Genomic DNA, 21,012 nt, shown 5'->3' on the forward strand with positions numbered 1-21,012 from the left:
TACTTCATTGATTCACATTCTTATTCTTAAATTCACTAATAATAGAGAATGATCAACTGGCAAGATAACAATTCACAACATTCGGACCTGATTAGCCCTAGCAAGAATCTAACATTTTGCACAATTACAACATACCCACCCTAGCTCAGCAACAATCAATCAAAAAACAAGCATTTCAAACACACATCCACCAAATTAAACAAAACAAAATATAGAAGAAAGAAAATCATATAACCAAATATACTTTGGATAAAACTCCAAAATTATAAAAGGGCCAATTGTTCAAAAACCCTTATTTTTCTTCATCAACTACAACCCCATTATATATCAACAACAACAAAATTCAAACCAAAAAAAAGAAACCCTAAACATTATCCAACAATCAAACGAAATTGATAATAAAAGGGGCGTAAATTACTCAGAAGATTCAGAAACTTGCTGGGCCTGAAGACGTTCAAGGGCTTTCTGATGGGCCCAAGTCTCAAGAGTAAGATCGGGCTTAGCACTGAGCCCAACGCCAAGGATGACGATGGTGAGGAAGCTGGTGACGTAACAGGGCAATTCCCAATCTTCCCATTTGCGAGATTGACCGGGTGGTGGAGGAGGGCGGTTGAAGAGGTAGCCATTGGGTCGGTCTTGGTGACCTGGGCTGGTCCATCGGTCGAGTCCTCCGCCGCCTCGGGTTCGGAGGGTTTGGGTTAGTCTGGATCGGAGGGTCCCGGCGGCTGTGGCTAGGTATTTGGTGGCCACCATGGTTGTGTTGAGGAGAGAGAAAGAGAAGGATGAGTGTTGAGTGAGATCGATCTATATTCTTATTTTAGCGAGGCGTTGGTTTATTGAAATTTCTATACGACGTCGTTTGTTCTAAATAAAGGAATTTTTATTTTTATTTTTTCTTTTGACAATGGTAAAAAAAAAAAAAAAAACATTAGGAAACCCTCTTCACATGGAGAATTCCTAATGCGTGAGTGTTGAGTGAGATCGATCTATATTCTTATTTTAGTGAGGCGTTGGTTTGTTGAAATTTCTATACGACGTCGTTTGTTCTAAATAAAGGAATTTTTATTTTTATTTTTTCTTTTGACAATGGTAAAAAAAAAAAAAAAAAAAAAAAAAAACATTAGAAAACCCTCTTCTCATGGAAAATTCCTAATGCCTAACTAAATAAAGGAAATTAGTAGAGTTAAAAATTTATAAGATCTAGAAGAAAACGCAATTACCTCAATTTGAGAAACATTGTACTCCGTACATTTTTTAAATGGGTATTTTTATCATTTTGGTCAAATAAATAGAGTTATTTGTGTATTTTAGGACACGAAAGATTGACAATGTTAATCCATTGTTCGCTCTCCTCAACAATGGAGTTTGAGAATTTGCAATAACGAAGGTTGAGGAAATCAATAGAGAAGGGAAAACCCACAAACAAGGACAAACACCTATCATTTGGGGGGTCAAACATGCCCCTAACTAGAATACTTAGTAAACCATTTGTTTGGGTCCAATTTAGTCAAAATTGGGCCGGAGCACTAAATGATCCAATTAAAAGCCCAAGGTCAAGGTTCAACTCTCCAATTGCTCAAAAGTCAAAAGTCAGCCCACAAAGTAAGCCAATTGGGCTAAAGCCCAACCTCTCCAAGCATGATGAGGTATAAAAGCCCTCATATTGACACATTCAACATCATATACACTATCAGACACAACAACACATGCATCATCACATACATTATCTCATACACGGATTATTCCAACTCATATGCTCATTCTTGCATTGAGAAATACTCCACAAAAGCCTCAAGCTACAAACTCTCTTGCATAGTGTCTTCCTTTTTACACATTGTACTGACTTTAGCATCGGAGGGGCCTTCCTCGGAAACACCCCCGAGGCTAGTTTACGTGTGTTCACTGTGCAGGAAACCTTCGGCCCAACACAGCTTGGATCGAATCCAGTCTTCTCCATTTCAGTGGACCTTCGGCAAGGTCCCATTGTTTTCAACCGAAACAATTTGGCGCCGTCTGTGGGGAAGACTTTCAAAAATCTTTAAGCCAAATTCCTAACCAAGATCATCTTGCAATTATCTTAGCAGCCATGGCTAAGAACCGCAAGAGCAAAAGCCTCCGTCAAGGAGCGGGCGAAAAGCCTAAAACCCCTACACCATCGCCCTCGCCGGACCGGAACTCTCCCAAGGGTGCCGGCTCGGGGGGAGGATCACACAAGGAGGATTCCCTATCTCCTATAATGCATGACTCTCAATATAGGCCGGACCACTCTCGGTCTAGCAGGGGTCAGTCTGATCATAGGACATATTCAGTGTCCCAAAGCCAACCATCGGCTGCACGGCCTCATTACCACACTCGGCCGGGGACCCCTTTGACGGGGCCCAGTTCGGAAGAGGTGGCAAGAGCGCTGGCGGTACTCATGGAGGCAATGAGGGCACAGAATATGCCACCGCCTCGTGATCGAACTCCTCCGCATACCCGGCATCAGCGGAGGAAGTTAGACCATGACGGTGGGAAGCTTCCTTCCTTCCGGGAACTGGAAGAGTGGGAGGAGGATTCTTGGAAAAATGAAAAACAGAGGAAGAAGAACTCTCAATTATTTAAAGGATCCTCATCCTCAAGACCAGCAGCGCATAAGAGCAGCAGCTCAGCTTCTCGGCCAGAATCTGCTCGCCGGGAACCTGAGACTGCTCGCAGAAGCGTCCTTGACCGACTCGGCGGCCAGGAACCGAGCGTGCGTAGTCGCCTCACGTTCCCTGCAGCCGAGGCCCAGACTTCCCAGCCAGGGACGAAAACCACTCCTACCTCTCTGAGAGGGCGGAGCGCGGTCCCTTCGGCCAGGAACAAGGGCAAGGCCATTATGCTTCCCGCTAGTTCACCATTCGAGCAATGGATACTAGAAGAGCGCGTACCCACGGTTAAAATACCGTCGCATATCACATATGACGGGACCACGGATCCGAAGGACCACGTGGCCTCGTATGAGACTCATATGCATCTTTGCCCCAGATCCGAGGCGACTTGGTGCAAATATTTTCCAACCACTCTCAAGGGGGTCGCGCAAGCGTGGATCTCCAAGGGAGTAAGGCAAGGCTCCATAACAGGTTGGGATGATCTGTCCTCCAAGTTCAGAAGCAAGTTTTCCACGGCAAACCGCCGAGAGAAGACTACCGCAGAGCTCATGGGTCTGCAACAGGGGGAAACTGAAAGCCTCCGAGACTACCTGACCCGTTTCAGTAACGAGTCATCAAGCGTCTCTCAGCTGGACCAGGGGCTAGCTGTTTTTGCAATGCAGAATGGCCTTCAGCCAGGAAAATTCCTAGACTTCATGGTCATGCATACCCCGCAGACCTTGGAGGAAGCTCTTAGTGCTTCGGATAAGTTCATCCGAGCCGAAGAATGGAATAAAGCAAAAACCCAACCTCAATCCGGGGGAGGGAAACAGAGGCAAATACCCTTGTCCGAAGGCCAAGGCCATAAGGCAAAGGGAAAATCAAAGGCCTCGGAGCCATCTTCGGCCAGCGACCTAAAGAAGGACAGGTTTGCCTCATACACAGGCAGATACGAGTCCTACACTCCGCTCTCTCTTCCACGCGCCAAAATTTACAGTGTGACGAAGGAGGAGCAGAGTTACCGAAAGCCGAGACCACTCCCAGAGTGGTATCAGCGAAAAAATAAAAATCAGTGGTGTGAGTTCCACGAGTCTTCGGGCCACAACACTGAAGAGTGTATCCAGCTGAAGGACCAGATAGAAGACATGGTCCGGAAGGGATACTTGAAAAAATACATCGCGGATCACCGCGAGAAAAAAGAATCCGAAAGGTTAGCAAAGGACCCTCGGCAGGACCTTGATTTCCCTCGGAAAAACAGTAAAAAACCGGAGGGGAAATTCCCTCCGATCAATGTTATCTCGGGAGGAATATACTCTCGGAGGGAGCACAAGCGTCACCTTAGAGCTTTGACTCACCAGGTGAACAACGCGGACATTCAATCTCCCCAGTCGCCGGTGCCGAACATGACGTTCACAGCCGCCGACTGCCGGGGGATTACGTTCCCTCACGAGGATCCGTTGGTGATCATCGCCACGGTGGCCAACCACGACGTCAGTAAGGTCCTTGTTGACGGTGGCAGCGGAGCAAACATTCTGTTCCGAAAGGCCTACAACCAAATTAAGCTGAAGCCCAAGCACCTTACGCCGGTACCTTATCCGGTATCCGGGTTCAATGGGGCTTCAACTTATCCAGATGGGAAGGTGACACTTCCTGTCACCATCGGTTGCGATGAGGCAGCCCGGAACGTCATGATTGAGTTTTTGGTCATCGACGCTCCTTCAGTGTACAACGTGATTTTGGGGAGACCCATAATTCACGAGATCCAAGGGGTCGTCTCAACTTATCATCAGCTGATGATTTACGTCTCAGACGCCGGCTTCCCCGAAAGGATACAGGGCAACCAGAAGGACGCCCGAAGGTGCAACTACCTCAAGCCATCCAGTAGTCGCCCAGATAACGACAAGGATGAGGAGGAGAAAGAAAAAGAAAGAGAGCCAAGCACAAAAAAGCCGAAAGGCCTAAGTGCTTCGGCCCAAGGATCAGTGCCCAGAGAAAAAGGTCCCGAAAGGGAAAAGGTTGACTCTTCATCTGAGTACCGAATTCAGCATCAGCTACCGTCCGAGGGCTGCCATCAAGGCTCAAGCCCTGGCGGATTTCTTGGCCGAATGCTCATACCAAGAAGTGCTGGACAGTGACAAGAAAGTCTGGACCGTGTTTACGGATGGGTCTTCCACCGAAAACGGTTCGGGGGCAGGAGTAGTGATAACTTCTCCCGAAGGCAAATCCTTTGAGTATGCACTAAAATTTTCTTTTAAGGCCTCGAACAATGAAGCCGAATATGAGGCAGCAATCGCCGGCCTACAATTGTGCATCTCCTTGGAAGCCGATCATGTCTGCTTAAAAACAGACTCTCAGCTAGTTGCATATCAGATCAGTGGCAGCTATGAGGCCAAAGAGCCCTCCATGATAGCTTATCTTGCCAAGATCAAATCAGTCATTGCAGAGCTGAAAACTTTTGAGGTTCAGCTGATCCCAAGGGGTCAGAATACTCAGGCCGATGCACTCTCCAAACTTGCTAGTTCATCTTTTACCGAGCTGAACAGGTCTGTATATGTAGAAGTGCGTCGAGTAAGAAGTGTCGACGAAGCACCTGAAGTGTGCTGCGCGCCGACCCAGAGCCTAGTTGGATGGAACCCATTTTAGCTTTTAAGCTTCGGGGAGAAACTCCTGAGGACAAAGCTTTGGCCTCCAAAATGAAGAGAACCAGCTCTAGGTTCATTGTCTTCAAGGGGGAACTTCTGAAAAAGTCCTTCTCAGCCCCATTGCTGAAATGCGTGGGACCAACAGATGCAGATTATATCCTGCGGGAGATTCACCTCGGCATCTGTGGGAACCACATTGGGGGAAGAACCTTAGCCCACAAGGCATTGAGGGCCGGATATTACTGGCCCACCATGATCGCAGATGCTAAGGAGCTGGTTCGGAAATGCGAAAAATGTCAAAAATATGCTCCAGTTATCCATCAGCCAGCAAGGGATCTTCAGCCGATCCTTAATCCACTCCCGTTTGCCCAATGGGGACTGGATATACTGGGACCATTTCCAGAGGCTGTGTACCAGAAAAAATGGCTGATAGTTGGTGTCGACTACTTCAGTAAATGGATCGAGGCCGAAGCAGCCTCGAACATTACAGAGCAAACTGTCAGAAAATTTATCTGGCAGAATATCATCACTCGCTTTGGCATCCCGAGAGTATTTGTTTTCGATCATGGGAGGCAATTTGACAACTTACCACTGAAGCGATATACAGATCAGTTCGGCATAAAACTGGCATTTTCAGCGGTATGCCACCCGCAGAGTAACGGACAAGCCGAAGCAGCAAATAAACAGATCTTAAGTGCCCTCAAGAAGAGGGTGGAAAGATCAAAAGTCCAAATGGCTAGAGGAGCTCCCTGGAACCCTTTGGTCCCTTCGGACAACTGAAAAAGAGGCAACGGGCCACTCACCTTTTGAACTGGTGTATGGTGCCGAAGCCGTCCTTTCCAGTGGAAATTGGCTCTGAGAGCCTTCGAGTGCACCATTTCTCGGCTGAGAATGAGCGACTGATGAGGGAATCTCTCGACTTCCTCGACGAAGTAAGAGACTCAGCTCGGAGATAAAATGGCGGCCTATAAGCAGAGAGTCAGCAAATTTTATAACCGAAGGTCCATGCAAGGCCTCTCAAAATTGGGGATCTTGTCCTTCGGAATGCTGCTGCAGTTCAGAAAGGCCGAATCCATGGGAAGCTCTCAGCTACATGGAGGGACCTTATGAAAATTATGATGAGCTTCAGCCAGGGACATACCGACTTCGGCAGTTGGATGGAACTGAGTTGAAGAATCACTGGAATGCTGATGTACTGAAAAAATACCATGTGTAAACCCTTCGGGCAGAACAATCTTTGTAAGTACATTTTGAACTAATGACAGGCCTTGGAGCCGCCATTTATATAAAAATTTACAACTGTTTATCCTTTCAAAATTTTCTTTGTTCTATCTACTCTTTGAGGGTTTTTTATTCAGCCTCGTCTGAAGCCTTCGCCTTCGGGTAACTGGGTTTCAGATTGCTGACAAAACCTGTCTTTTTAAAGAACACCGGTCTTTCAGCTGAAGTCAAACTTCAGTAAGACTTGTTCTCCAAAGACATGAGTCCATGGACAATTCTGGGATATTGCCTTAACTGAGCCTTGTATCCCAGAGAGCCATTATCCGAAACATTGCCTTAAGTTGGCCCTGTGTTTCGGGTATCCATTTTTCAAAGATAGCCAGAAAATCAAGGATAACAGCAACAGTTGAAAAATTTTTAAATCAGCCTCGTCTGAGACCTTCGCCTTCGGGTAACTGGGTTTCAGATGGCTTACAAAACTCAGTCTTTTTAAAGAACACTGGTCTTTCAGCTGAAGTCAAACTTCAGTAAGACTTGTTCTCCAAAGACATGAGTCCATGGACAATTCTGGGATATTGCCTTAACTGAGCCTTGTATCCCAGAGAGCCATTATCCGAAACATTGCCTTAAGTTGGCCCTGTGTTTCGGGTATCCATTTTTCAAAGATAGACAGAAAATCAAGGATAACAGCCTTTTTAAATCAGCCTCGTCTGAAACCTTCGCCTTCGGGTAACTGGGTTTCAGATGGCTTACAAAACTCAGTCTTTTTAAAGAACACTGGTCTTTCAGCTGAAATCAAACATCAGTAAGACCTGTTCTCCAAAGACATGAGTCCATGGACAGTTCTGGGATATTGCCTTAACTGAGCCTTGTATCCCAGAGAGCCATTATCCGAAACATTGCCTTAAGTTGGCCCTGTGTTTCGGATATGCGTCTTCTTTAAGAACGCTGGTCTTTCAGCTGAAGTCAAATTTCAGTAAGACTTGTTCTAAAGAGGTTAGTCCCAGAAAGCTAATATCCCAAGCATTGCCTTCAGTTGGCCCTGTGTTTCGGATATCCAACTTTCAGACAGTCAATCTTCAGTAAGACTTGTATCCCAGAAGCATTGCCTTAAGTTGGCCCTGTGTTTCGGATATCTATTTTGAAGAAGTTCAGAAATTGCTTATTCAACTAAAGTCATACTTCAATTTCTGTGGGGGCAAGAAGCACGCAGTGCAGCTATGTTCGGCAGAGTTGAAGAAAAGAAACAGTAAAGCATTCAAAAATAAAGCAACTAAAAAAAAAAAAAAAAAAATTTTGAGCTACAAGTTCAATAATTCAGTATCGGCAGCCGCCCACAAGCGGAAAATAACAGCTGCCGAAATACGTACATAAGCAAAAAAATAAAACTGCTGTACGACAAGGCAAGCTGAAGCAAAAAACAAGGCAAAAAACTCAGAAAGCGGCAAGTCTAAAGTTAAGCACATGATGAACCGCAAGATTCTGAAGACGACTGCCCGAGTTCCTATGCTTCAGCCGGGGGATCAGACTGATCAGCGTTGAGTCCCATGGTGGCCTCAGCCCCAGCAGCCGAAGAGGCGGGCTTTGCACTTTGCCGAGCCTCCCTTTCCCTCTGCTCAGCTTCCAACTCCAGTCTTTCAGCTTCCTCTTCGGCTTCCTCAGCCTTAAGAATTTCAGCTTCAGCTGGAGTTGCATACTTCATGTGAGGGTCTTCGGGATTCTGGACCCACTCAGCACATTTAGACCAGTCCAGCTTCGGCTCAGCATGAAGGCAGACTCTTCGGCATACTCGGAATCCGTTTCTGAAACCCATCTCATATTCCTCTTGGGTGTAAACACGGACTTTGAGTAAAGCCTCAGCATCAGCCAGCTTCTTCTGGGTCTCCTCCAAGTCTTCCTTGGATTTCTTCAGCTCATCAGCGACTTTGGAGGAGGAACCCTTCAGCTCATTCAGCTCTTGCTGAATTTGGAAAGCCTTTGTCTGAGCTTGGGCCACTTCAACTTTCTGGATCAGCAGTTGATCCTCAGCCTCTTGGAATTTAGCTCTTTGAGCTTCAGCAGCAGCAGCAGCCTCTGAGAGTTGGACGTCTTTGGCCAAGAGCAACTCTTCAGCAGCCATTCGGCTGGCTTCAAGAGCCTCTAGACGCTGCTGCACTTCAGCTTGTGCAGCAGTTCCTTCTTGAATTCGGCTTTCAATAGCAGCCTTGAATTTGGAGACGTCCACTCCCATATGCTCCTGGAGGAATTTTTCCCCTTCCATCAGTGGGGGAAAAACCTCCATCTCCATAGCATCGCAGAAGGTTTTCAGAGCTTCGGCAGCTTTTTTACCGTACTCCTCAACCTCCTGCTGCTTCTCTTCAGCTGCTGCTTGCTTCAGCTTAGCAAGCTTAACTTCCTCTTCAGCCACCTTCCTTTCGTGCACAGCAGCGTCTACCCTATCTTGTAGGGTATCAATCAGCTCTACAGTGAGAGTCTGATTGTGCACGAACTGAAAACAGGAAGACAAAAAAAAAAAGAATAAATAAGTAATAAGAAAAAAAATATAGAGCTGAATTTCGGAGGAAATGAAGGAAAATTACCTGCATCATCAGCAGTTGGTTAGACCTGGCTGGGTCAGGAACTGATCTACTGGATTCGCCCATCCCAGCAGTGGCCTTCAGCGACCAGATCCTTGCCCTGTCAACTTCGGACATGCCAGCAAAATTGCCGAAGTAGGCTGCAGCTCCTTCTCGGTTTTGACCCCATATGAGGTCCCAGATGTGATCTGGGATTGGAATTCGGGGGGCCGAGAAACCCATTTCTCCAGAATGCAGAGTCTGGAAAGAAGGGAAGGACGACGATGGAGCTTGATTAGCTTTGGTTGTCTCAGCATCATCCTTCTCAGAGGAGTCAAGTACTATGACCTCCTCTTCTTCAGGGGTGAGGACGAAAGCCTCAACCTCTCTGGCGATATCTGCCGTGAAGCCTTCAGCACTTGACATCACGGCATCTTTATTTTCGTGCTCAGCAGCACTCTCCTTGGTTTCTTCTTGGACCCCTCCCTTAGGTTCGGGAGTTCTCTGATCCACCTCCATCTCAGGAGGTGGCGGAGGGGTCTTTTGAGGAGATTGGGGTGTTGGCTGGGGAACCCTCGGCGATCCATTGCCTTCCTCAGGTTCCCTTATTGCGACGCCGATGGTCATCGGCCTCTGCTGAAAATCATGAGGGCCGATGATGGCCATCCTTCGGCGCCTTTTCAGAAGGGGCTGCTCGTCCATATCTGAGTCTGAAGACTCTTGTATTTGATCTTCGGGACGAACAGGAGCTTTGCCTTCTCTGTGTCTGTTACTCTCTTCAGACTGTAACAGACAGGGGGGAAGAAGAGTGTGAGTAAAAAAAAAAAAAAAAAAAAAAAAAAGAAAAGAAAAAAGTTGTCTGAAAGCTCACCGAGGTTTTCAGCAAAGCCTCGTCTTCTTCAGCTGCTCTAGCTGCAGCTTCGGCTTCAGCAGCTCTGGAGGACCCTTCTCCTCCTTCACAAGCCTCAAGTACCCGTGCAACCTCTTCGGCTGTGCGGGCAGCTTCAGCTTCCTCGTTCAGCAGCTGAAACCAAGGGTCTCTCTTCTTCCACCAAGGCTTCTGCCTCTGATACAGAGCAACAGCCTCAATTTGGAAGTGGGAAGAGTCCAGATGAACTTCCCTATGCCTCGGCTCAGTGATAGACGGGGCCCGTTCAGTTACAACTCGCTCTCGGTTAACACCAAGACGAGCGTAGTTAATACCAACGTTGGTCTCGTCCCGCTCTGAAAAAAGGAAAGGGAAAAAGTTTAGCTCAGATATGTTGGCACAGCATAAAAAAGCAAAGCGAGAGAAGAAAAAGAGGTAGTTAAAAGCCTCGGCCCCAGCCGAAGAAGCTTACCATCCTTAAACTTTCGGCTGAGGCCAACAGCTGCTAGCATATTCTCTTGGAAAACGTAATGCGTATCGGGGAGCCAAGTCTCCGGGATATGCTGCATTCGACCACTCCCCCCGGGTTCGGCAGCTTGCCGAAGATATGTTGCTGATCCAGGTTCGGATCCGCCCCGTTATCTGCGGGGGGACCTAAACTTCCCATTTCGGGATCAGGCTCAGCTAAGTACCGGGGAGCGCTGAAGACGCAAGGGTGGCCCGGATCTATGGGTGCCCTAACCCAAATCCATTGACCTCTCCAGTCCTTGTCTGAAGAGTCATTTGGCCACATGGTCAAGTATTGGGGCCGGGACTCAATCCGATACCACCCAGAACCATGGCTTCCGTGCCCACTCTGAATATTTGGCACTAGCCGATGGAGCTTTCTGAAGCAGTGCAGGTTCGGCACGTATCTGAAGAACTTGCAGACCCATAAGTATGTCATCACCCTTCGGATGCTGGTGGGGGTTAGCTGACATAGGGAAATGTTGTAATGGATCAGCAAGTCTCGGACGAAAACGTCCAAAGGGAACCTCAGCCCATACTGAAGCTGTCTCGTGTACACCCCCACATACCCCGGGGGTGGACGATGGATTCTAGCGGATGCTGAGGGCATTCGGCACCAATATCCATCAGCTTCAAAAATGCCGTAGTGCAACTCAATTTGCTCAGCAAATCGATATTGATCGGCGTTCTCTACCCACCATGAGTAGGGGCGGTTCTTTATCATGGCCGAAGCGACTTCGGCATTCTCCCACTCTGAAAACCCAGGGAGGATATCCCAAAGGACAGCGGGAATTTCATCGTCCCGTCCAGAAGCACTCGGCTCATCCGTTCTTTGAGGAGGAGCCGAGGAAAGGGGAGTCGCCCTAATCCCTTCAGCAGGGACAGACTCCGGCCTTTGACCATTCCAGGTCCCAATCCTATTCCTAGGATCGGGAATCGGCCTTGCTCTTCTTGGAGCACGGGCTCTACCTCTAACTCCTCTTGCCATGGATTATTTCGAAGTGAAAAGTCGAAAGAAAGGGGGAAGGAGTTCGAATTCGAAGAAAAATAAACTGAAATCAAAGGAATTTACCTTAATCTGAAGCGAAAGTTGCCGATTTACGAGTTCGTAGTGGCAAGTCTCAGTTTCTAAGCTCAATGCTCGGGGGAATTTGCGAAGTTTTGATGCGGGTTCTTGGTTTCTCTCTCGAAGAATTCTGGGTTTGTGTTGGTGAATAAGTGAGGAGAATGACGCGCCTCTGTTTATATCTCCAGGTACGGGATACGAAGAGTCTGTGCTTTAATTTCTCTTAAGTACCCACTAAGTAACCATTAAACACATGTCTTGTGATTAAACTGCCCATTATCCGTCCAACTTCCGCAAATCATTAACCGTTGTTATCTCATTAATTACGGTTTAAATTCAAATTTTTGGATCAATTAAATCATTTACTTCCCTCCTTTTCTGAGTTAAATCAAACCCGACCCGTCATTCTTCCAAATCGGGTCTGGGGGGCAAGTTGTTTGGGTCCAATTTAGTCAAAATTGGGCCGGAGCACTAAATGATCCAATTAAAAGCCCAAGGTCAAGGTTCAACTCTCCAATTGCTCAAAAGTCAAAAGTCAGCCCACAAAGTAAGCCAATTGGGCTAAAGCCCAACCTCTCCAAGCATGATGAGGTATAAAAGCCCTCATATTGACACATTCAACATCATATACACTATCAGACACAACAACACATGCATCATCACATACATTATCTCATACACGGATTATTCCAACTCATATGCTCATTCTTGCATTGAGAAATACTCCACAAAAGCCTCAAGCTACAAACTCTCTTGCATAGTGTCTTCCTTTTTACACATTGTACTGACTTTAGCATCGGAGGGGCCTTCCTCGGAAACACCCCCGAGGCTAGTTTACGTGTGTTCACTGTGCAGGAAACCTTCGGCCCAACACAGCTTGGATCGAATCCAGTCTTCTCCATTTCAGTGGACCTTCGGCAAGGTCCCATTGTTTTCAACCGAAACACCATTAAATTCATCAAGCCGCCGAAGAAGGTGGTGTTGGGCATGGTGCTTGTTGTAGTGTTAGAATTCATCCACCATTGATAATGAGAAAGGAAAAAGGAAGAAGGCAGGTTGAAGAAGACGGGAGAAAGAAGGTGAGTCAGCATGTAAAAAGAGTAAAATATTCCGCAAGTTGCTCATAAGTTCCAAAATGTCATTTGAGACGCGAACGATTTGAGTAACTATGGCTCGCCCATAGATCAAAAGATTAAATATTGATGTTAGAGTTAAGATGATTATTAGAAGGTTTTGAAGTTCTAATTTTTACCTGGAAAGATCTCTAGGGGGGGGGTAAAGTTGTCCATAATTTATAGGCAATATGCTCAATGAGTTGATTTGTTGTGTATGGTAAAGGAAAGCGAGAGAGAGAAATGGCGGAGACCATCATAGTGTACAAGTCTAAATACAACAATTGTCACGTCGTTATAGGCTAAAAATTGCAGCTTGCAACTGGGAACAAGCAAATTCAATCAAGTGTAAAATACATAGTACATTAGTACATGGCTTAATGCTAAACTCATCATCATTTATACAAGTATCTTGTATGCTACAAAAAGATTGAGCTAAGTTGCCTAAAATTTGATTGAAAAAGGTTGCCAAAAACCCCTAAGCATTTTTACACTTCCTACATACTCGAGTGATGATCTTAACTCTACCGAAGAAATCACCTGTATTTTTCCTCTAGTTAATCTAATTGTTTCCAGTAAATTTTTTCTGATAAAAATTGTTCTGGTTCCCATGTCACTGTCAAGAATTGTGTCAATCTATGAAATATTGAAGCTCAGCACAATGTTGCCCTTCAACGACATCAAGCAGGGAGATAAACTGAGATCTACCAAGAGCGCTTTCAGGACATCACCAATAATCTCCACAAGAACAGACGCCACCTTTAATATGATGGAAGCGATTTTTATCCCGTAAAGAGACTGTTCTTCCATAAAGCTTTGAGATGATTTTGGCAAAATTGTGGCAATCAACACAGATTCTGAGGTTCTTTATAACTCTGAGTGGGGTTCCGTCAGAAGTACTTAAAAGCCCAAAGGCTAAAGCCAGCTTTTCACTATGTCCCAGAAGTATCTTCTCCTTTTGCTCATCTTCAACATCATGTAAGACACAGCTAAGATCAGGTTCATAACCAGCTTCCTTTAATCGAACTGCCAATTCCTTTACTTTCGTGTGAACCTCATCTTTCCTAGGATGGGACCGATCACTAGCATGGAAAGTGTGAAGAGTTTGATCAAGCTCAATCCAGCTCCTTCCTGGCTCCTTACTCACAGCCTTTTCTTTCATTAATTCCCTCAGATTTCTTACCTCTTCCCATCTGCCTGCAGAGGCATATAAATTAGATAAAATGACATAATTTCCAGCATTTTCAGGCTCTATTTCTAGAAGTTGACGACCCACATATTCTCCAACATCTAAATTCGAGTGAACCTTGCATGCACCTAATAGAGATCCCCAAATGGCAGCCGTTGGTTTAAAAGGCATCTCGTCAATAAACTTCAAAGCCTGTTCTAATCGCCCAGAACGACCAAGTAAATCAACAACACAGCCATAATGTTCTATATTCGGCTCAAGCGCATCTTTCTGTGCTACCATCTCATCAAAAATTTCTAGTCCAGTGTCTTCCATTCCACCATGGCTGCAACCAGATAAAACGGCCAAGAAAGTCACTCTGTCAGGTCTGACTTTGCCTTCTGCTCTCATCATTTTGAAAAGTTCAATCACCTTTGACCCCATCCCATGTTTACAATACCCCACAAGCATTGCATTCCATGAGATGACAGTTCTTTCAGGCATGCTATCAAAAACTCTTCTTGCATAAACAAGGTTCCCACATTTGGCATACATATCAATAATTGAATTCAGCAGACCCACATAAGATGGAAGCTGATGTCGCAAAATATGATTATGGACTTGCTTTCCTTGATCAAGAGCAGCAAGTCCAGATAATGCAGTCAGGAGACTAGCATAAGTTACATAATTTGAACACATCCCTTCCTTCAGTAGCTTGCGAAACAATTCAACCGCCTCTTCATCAAAACCTAATTGGGCATACCCTGCAATCATCGCAGTACAGGAGACAACATCCCTCTGAATTAAACTATCAAATACTGTTCGAGCCTCATGGATTCTTCTGGCCTTGGCATACATATCAAGAAGCGAGCTCCCAACAAATATGTGAGAATCATAATTATACCTTACTATAAGAGAGTGGATCTGTCTTCCATAATCCAACCCATAATCACCTGTACAAGAAGGGAGAACAGTGGCGAAAGTAAACTCATTGGGTTCTGTGCCTGCAAAAAGCTTCCAATCTTATCAGCTCTCAGAAAAGCAAATAAAATTAATAAAAACGCCAATCCAATAATTAGAAAGCCGCCGCATTGCAAATTTTCATATAGCTTTCATGATTGATGACAAATTTCATATTCAAGTTTTTTTACCAAGATGCAAAAATAAAACAAAAGGCAGGAACAGATTATCAAAGATCAAACTTGTCATGGCTTCAAAAAATATCCATTCAGGATAAAAGGAATTCTATGAATACATCTATTTGACAGTCGTTACTCAAAAGCTTCTTTGAGCATCAGTAAAGTACAAAGTATTAACATTAACCAAACAATGAGGTCTTAAACTGTATCTTAAAGTTAAAGCGATATTGAACCAAAAACTTCAGTTCAGATCATTTCGGATCAGTTAGGTCAGGTCAATTCAGTTCAGTTCAAAAGAAGTTGTCTTTAGTGATGCAACTACATTGTTATTCGGGAGGAAGACAGCCGGTGTCTTGCTCCCACTCATTAACTTCCAATTCAAACTCCCTAAAATAGGTAATGTAACATTCAAATATGTATAAAAGCACAATTTTAGATTATTTATATTTGTTGCCTTACTGAACAATCAACATGTAATGCAAACTTCAAAACAAAAAGAGTACCTGATCTTAACATCTGTACAAAGAGATTCAAAGCCTCCGAAGAAAACCCCTTTTGTGAATACCCTGAAATCATAGCAGTCCAAGAAACCACATTTCGTTCAGGCATTTCATCGAACACATAGCGTGCATCAACCAAACAATCACATTTACAATACAAGATAACAAGCCTAGTTCTGAGGTACAATGGTGGAAGATACTGAGTTTTGATCATGTGGGTATGTACTCTTTGACCTTCTCTAAGAGATTTCCTGTTGACACACTCATTTAAGATGGTATCATACCCTTCAAACTTCATTTCTAGACCTTGAACCGCCATTTCTAGCAGAGCTTCCTGCAGTTGACCGTTGGAGCATAGGGCTCTTAGTTTTGATTGGACTGGCGGGAATGTTGTGTGATATAATTGGCGGGTGAATGGGTTTTTGGAGGAGAGAGAAAGTATGTGTTCAGCAACAATGGCTGTTTGCCTCAATTTTATTAGCATTTGAGATTCTCAAAAGAGTCAGAACATCAGTAAGCCTGTTTTGTTGGAATCCTTGATTGGAATTACATGTGATATGTGTATGCAATGTATCACCCCGAGTACCATGTTCACTTCACTTTTAAAAATTAATATTATGTAAAAATAATTCAGTTCAACAAATATAAGATCAATTTAGTAAAAATAAATTCAGTTCAGTAATAATCAGGAACTTTAAATAAGAAATATAACAAAAAGTCAGTAAAAATAATTTCACTTCATCAAAAATAATTTCAGTTGAGTAAAAATAATTTCAGTTCAGCAAAAATAAGGTAAAGTGAACGGGGTCTAAAACCCGTTCTCTTATTGGGAAAGGTGTCCTCAAAACGTCCTCAACGGCCTCTATTTAGTAGGCAGTTATAAATGAAGTAATGAGAAGATGTTGTGGCCTTGTGGGTGAATAGGTTAGAAAAATCATACTATGTGGTATATCAAAGTTCATGGTATTCTTCATTTACATAAAATACGTCATTTTTGAATTTATTACCATCCATTACTAGTTTAGCACTTGAAATAGAATATTAGGGGTAAATAGAAATTTGGGGATGAGATGAAATTACCATGGACATTATGACGTATTTTCTTTGCCTAGTAACACTCAAATTCATTTAATTATCTTCATTTATCACCAGCTATAAAACCGACCGTTAAAACTTTCATGAATTCTATAGAATTCCTAAATTGTACGAAGCGGTCAATTTCAAAGCAAATTACATACAAAGTATATCTTCATGTACTCAATTCTTGGCAATTTACTTTAGAGATTGGCATTATATTCATCTCATCTAAAGGTGTTCATGATAGACAACACAACAATTATGCTTTGTAGATAAAACAAAAATTCAATAATAGAGATTTTGGCGGTCAATCGGGTTGACAAAAATAAATAATGATAATGAGCTCGCGTGTAAAGTTTCCAAAGAAAAATCTCATTCTTATGTTCATGGTGATGGAAGTCTACCGGGAATGCTTAAAAAACATTGATGCTAATAAGATACGGACTATATTACAAGATATGCATTATGATGGGCTCACACAATCATGATAAACCTCCTTATCTGTAATCATTAGTATACAGGATTTGTGCTTTGTACAAACCTATTTGTAAAAATTAAATAGAAGCATAAGCAACATTATTAACTTTATACAAATTTTCTGCACTTTTCTCCTCAACTTTCAGAATTTAAATATCTTGTAATGAATTCTTTTTATAGAGACTAGACTGAAAGTTGACAAAGGAGATGTTATTGACAGTGGATGGTCTGAAATCCAAGGGATTATCCCATCCCACTGATTTCTCTTCTGACCATCTCATGTTCATATTTCTCACTTCGAAACCATCTATATATTCCATGATGATTCCTGCCATATTATGCTTAACAAGCCCTGAACATCCAGGCCTGTAATCTACCAACCCACCATCATAACTCGTCCATCTTTTGTAAGTGAGATCGACATTGCTGAACTTCAAGTCCCTTATTATCCCACCTTTAGAACCTGATAAAAATACTCCATTTTCAGAAACTGATGTGATGTTGATGAACTGAATGTCAGAGATTGACCCTTCTTTCGTATTTGAGTTTCGTGGACATGTTGTTATGTAAATTGGCTCTGCTCTTCCCCACCATGATGGATCGTAGTACCTCGTGCTGATGTTTATGTTGGAGAAGGTAATGTCTTTGACATTCCCTACAAAAATGCACACTCCTATCAGTGTCATGACCAATTAACACACTCAAAACTTTCTAATTTAAACATATGAATTGCTGAATGTAAAAATTTTAACAGTTAGCAAGGGCCAGAGTTTCATAAAATACCTCCATCACGAATTTGAAGTCCAAGTCCTCTATGAGACTCAAAGATGGTTATGTTATCAAACAATAAATGCACAAAATCGAATGAACTAGCACTACCGAGCTTGATGGCTGAGGATTTCGTTCTGATCCAAGAATCAGTAGCAGTTAAGTTATAAAGAGGTTTATTGTACGTCTTTGGGCATATAGCATCGTCGCCTGTGTCTATGTTGCATCTGGTGATGAATGTGTTATTAGAATCTTGTATGTCAATCCCATCATTGTTTGGCGAGTTGAAGTTCCCATAGATGGACATGTCATGAATGGAAGTGTTATCACAATCTACTATGTGCAAGCTGCAATTCACAATTCTCATTACATTTGAATGATTGGTGTAATGAAACTATTAAGCATGCAAAAGTATCTTGTCTCACCACACTGTCCCAATAAATATATTACGCCTGATGTAATTCAAACTACTCCGTAGTAATTTATAGTAACAGCCAAATTTGGACAGGATAGTATTTTTTTGTTTTTTTTTTTAAAAAAAAAAAAGTCGAAATCAACTGTAATCAAACAACAAACAAAGAATGTCGACAAACTATTAGTCTAGTACAATGTAAGGAATACCTTCACAAAAGGAAGATTTCCTAAGCCTAAGCATTCTTCAAACACTCTCATTTGTACGAATACCAATTGAAATCTTTCCTTCCTCACTATAATTGCAACAGGACATCTCTGTACTCTAGAAACAATGTTCTTAGAGCATATCCAACGGCAAAGAGTACAAATTTTCAATTGTACACTATGATTCTCATATTGTCACCTTTTCCTTTGCAAATACTACGTATGAATTTTTGTTTTTCTCATTATTTAATAAGTTGTAGTGATGTAGGCATGTTTTCATAAAATCATGTTACTCTCTTAATTGTGAAAATTTCACTTGATATATACTCATTCGACCCTATCTCAGCTTATCGTAGTTGTAATCATTGATTGAGCTCGAATGCTCGATATCTAATATATGAACTCATCAGCTGGAACTACTAAGAACCAAACTTTTCTTAAAGGTAAAATTGTAAAAATGTCTAGGCTATAAAGCCCTAATATGTTCGGATAAAATGAATTAGAATATACATTTAGAAACAATCATAAAATAAGATTGACAAAATAAGTTGAATAGAAACAGACAATAGTTAGAACTTAGCACGAGCAAGGAGAGAGAAAATAAAAACGTACCACCAATAGGCAGGCTCGTTGAGCTTAACATTAGAGACAGTAACATTTGTACACCCAATAAACCCAACTAACCTCGGTCTACACTCATCCCCTAAACACGCACCCGTGTGATTCCAACTGACCATGACATTCTTCCTCTCATCAAATCTCTTGACAAACTCCAATCCTTGACCGTTGATTTCCCCACCTCCTCTAATCCCCACATTAACCACCTGTTCCGCCAACACAACATACCATCTCTCAAACTCCTTTGGATAATCTTCCAACTTCGTTCCCCCTAAAATTACCGCACCTTTTTCAACGATCAAAACGACGCCGGATCGGAGGTGGATCGTTTTTGTTAGGTAGGTCCCAGGTGATGGGAATACCACGTGGCAGGGTCTTGGTGATGGACACGCGTTGATTGCTGATTGGATTGGGGTTGTGTCGTATTGATGGCTGTTTCCGACGGCGCCGAAGTCTGTGACGGAGATGGTTGGTGGGTTGGAGGGGAGTTGGATGGATGATGACGTGGTGGGGTGTGATTGGGTGGGAGAGATGATGTGTAGGAGAGAGAAAAGGAGAAGGATTAAGGTGGAAATGGAGGAGAGCATCTTGGATTTAGGATAAGTTGATTGATACTACCTCCAATGAGTTTGAAACCTGAAACCTGAAACCTGTTCGATCTTTTGGGAGGGACATATAATTAGTTAGTTCTCGTTTAGCAAAAATCTGTATTTTCGTAATATCAAATTGACTTTACTAATCAAAACACATATAATAATAAGTAGGGTAATGATATATGTAACCCTTAGGTTATATATAAGCAATAAATATACTTTTTAAAATGGAATTAAGTTGGGAATTCATAACAAAATCACGCACAAATCGGTATAATTGATGTTAATCTATCATAATATTTCTTTCTTTAGTTTCTTATACATAACCCTAACGACTAAGTTTATCATTTTCCTAATAAGTAACCCAAAATTTGTTGAAAGCTAATGTATGGTGTTGTACAAATAACTTATTACCAATTACGGTGTGTTATCAACATTAAATCCCAATGTTTGTCTTTAAACTTGTTGGTACACCTAGATGCACATTGCTCATGATACCCTAATCAAATACTTCCTCCTTTCTATTTTACTTGACTTGTTTCTTTTGTCACGCTTGTCAATGTAAAACTTTAATGATCAATAATTTCAATTCTCCATAAGTAAAATTATAAAAGTTATATATTGTGATAGTACTTATTGAAACAAATTTAAAAAGATCTCACGTGAATATATTTTTCCTTACATATTATTCACAAAAGAAGGTCAAAGGAGAAGTGGTGAATAATGTAAAAGTCAAAGCGGGTCAAGTAAAAAAGAACGGAGAAAGTAAATTTGAAGTGATTTAAGCTTCTTTTTCTCTTTTATGTTGGTTAGTGTGAGTGTGTAGTTCAATTAAACTTATTATGTCTTTCATAGCTTAATGTCGTGTAAGGTTATTTAGTGTCTGTAAGTCTTGTTAATATCCATAATATGACTCAATCGGACAAATTAGAGAAGGATCTTGAGTTTTGCTCAATCTATCAATGCGGATTAAATTTATAGAGATTCAAGAGTTGTACGAGAACTTTGATAGACTTAGACTAGTTAAAGTCATTTTTTAATCTACTAAAGGAATTATTCACATTACAATGACAACGTTTATGCCAAATACAAATAGAGCAACGAACTGTAAAAATCTTACTTTTGAGGCCGAATTGATGAAAGATGCGTGAAGGATCATTATAGGAGAAGGATAGCTACAATTAAATTGGGGAATTTTACAAAGGCTTATGGGAATTTCATGAAAGTATCGGAGCTAGAACCTAATAACAAAGAGAGGGTTTGGGAACTACTCCTTATCAAATTTGGAGATAGCCTAAGTGCTGCGATCATAGTCTTTAAGAGAATCAACAAAGCTCGGACATTCAATTAGGATGAGCTAAAATTTGATCCTTTAGCAACATAGAACATTTTTTGGATGTGAGTAACGTCAAGGGTTTTTTTTTTAGATTTTCATGCCTGGGAGCATCCAAGCCAGCGCCCCCTCAAGGTAGTT

At 42.6% G+C, this 21,012-nt stretch overlaps 3 protein-coding genes across 3 annotated transcripts; all 3 read right to left on the minus strand.

The window, feature by feature from the left end:
- Nucleotides 1–212: 212 nt before the first annotated feature.
- LOC110707225 lies at nucleotides 213–821 on the minus strand. Its single transcript, XM_021885238.1, has one exon. It carries the CDS (start codon nucleotides 751–753, stop codon nucleotides 415–417), a length of 339 nt encoding a protein of 112 aa, XP_021740930.1. The 5' UTR covers nucleotides 754–821; the 3' UTR covers nucleotides 213–414.
- Nucleotides 822–12,877: 12,056 nt separating this feature from the next.
- Nucleotides 12,878–15,933, minus strand: LOC110707227 (putative pentatricopeptide repeat-containing protein At3g13770, mitochondrial). The gene is made up of 2 exons (XM_021885239.1): nucleotides 15,391–15,933; nucleotides 12,878–14,752 (listed from the first exon to the last, which is right to left on the minus strand). Exons 1-2 carry the CDS (start codon nucleotides 15,869–15,871, stop codon nucleotides 13,308–13,310), a joined length of 1,926 nt encoding a protein of 641 aa, XP_021740931.1. The 5' UTR covers nucleotides 15,872–15,933; the 3' UTR covers nucleotides 12,878–13,307.
- A 976-nt stretch (nucleotides 15,934–16,909) lies between these two features.
- LOC110707228 (endo-polygalacturonase-like) lies at nucleotides 16,910–19,692 on the minus strand. Its single transcript, XM_021885240.1, has 3 exons — nucleotides 18,940–19,692; nucleotides 17,725–18,056; nucleotides 16,910–17,596 (listed from the first exon to the last, which is right to left on the minus strand). Exons 1-3 carry the CDS (start codon nucleotides 19,530–19,532, stop codon nucleotides 17,091–17,093), a joined length of 1,431 nt encoding a protein of 476 aa, XP_021740932.1. The 5' UTR covers nucleotides 19,533–19,692; the 3' UTR covers nucleotides 16,910–17,090.
- Between the last annotated feature and the right edge of the window lie 1,320 nt (nucleotides 19,693–21,012).

The sequence above is a fragment of the Chenopodium quinoa genome, unplaced genomic scaffold (genome assembly GCF_001683475.1).
Source record: "Chenopodium quinoa cultivar QQ74 unplaced genomic scaffold, ASM168347v1, whole genome shotgun sequence".
NCBI lineage: Eukaryota > Viridiplantae > Streptophyta > Magnoliopsida > Caryophyllales > Amaranthaceae > Chenopodium > Chenopodium quinoa.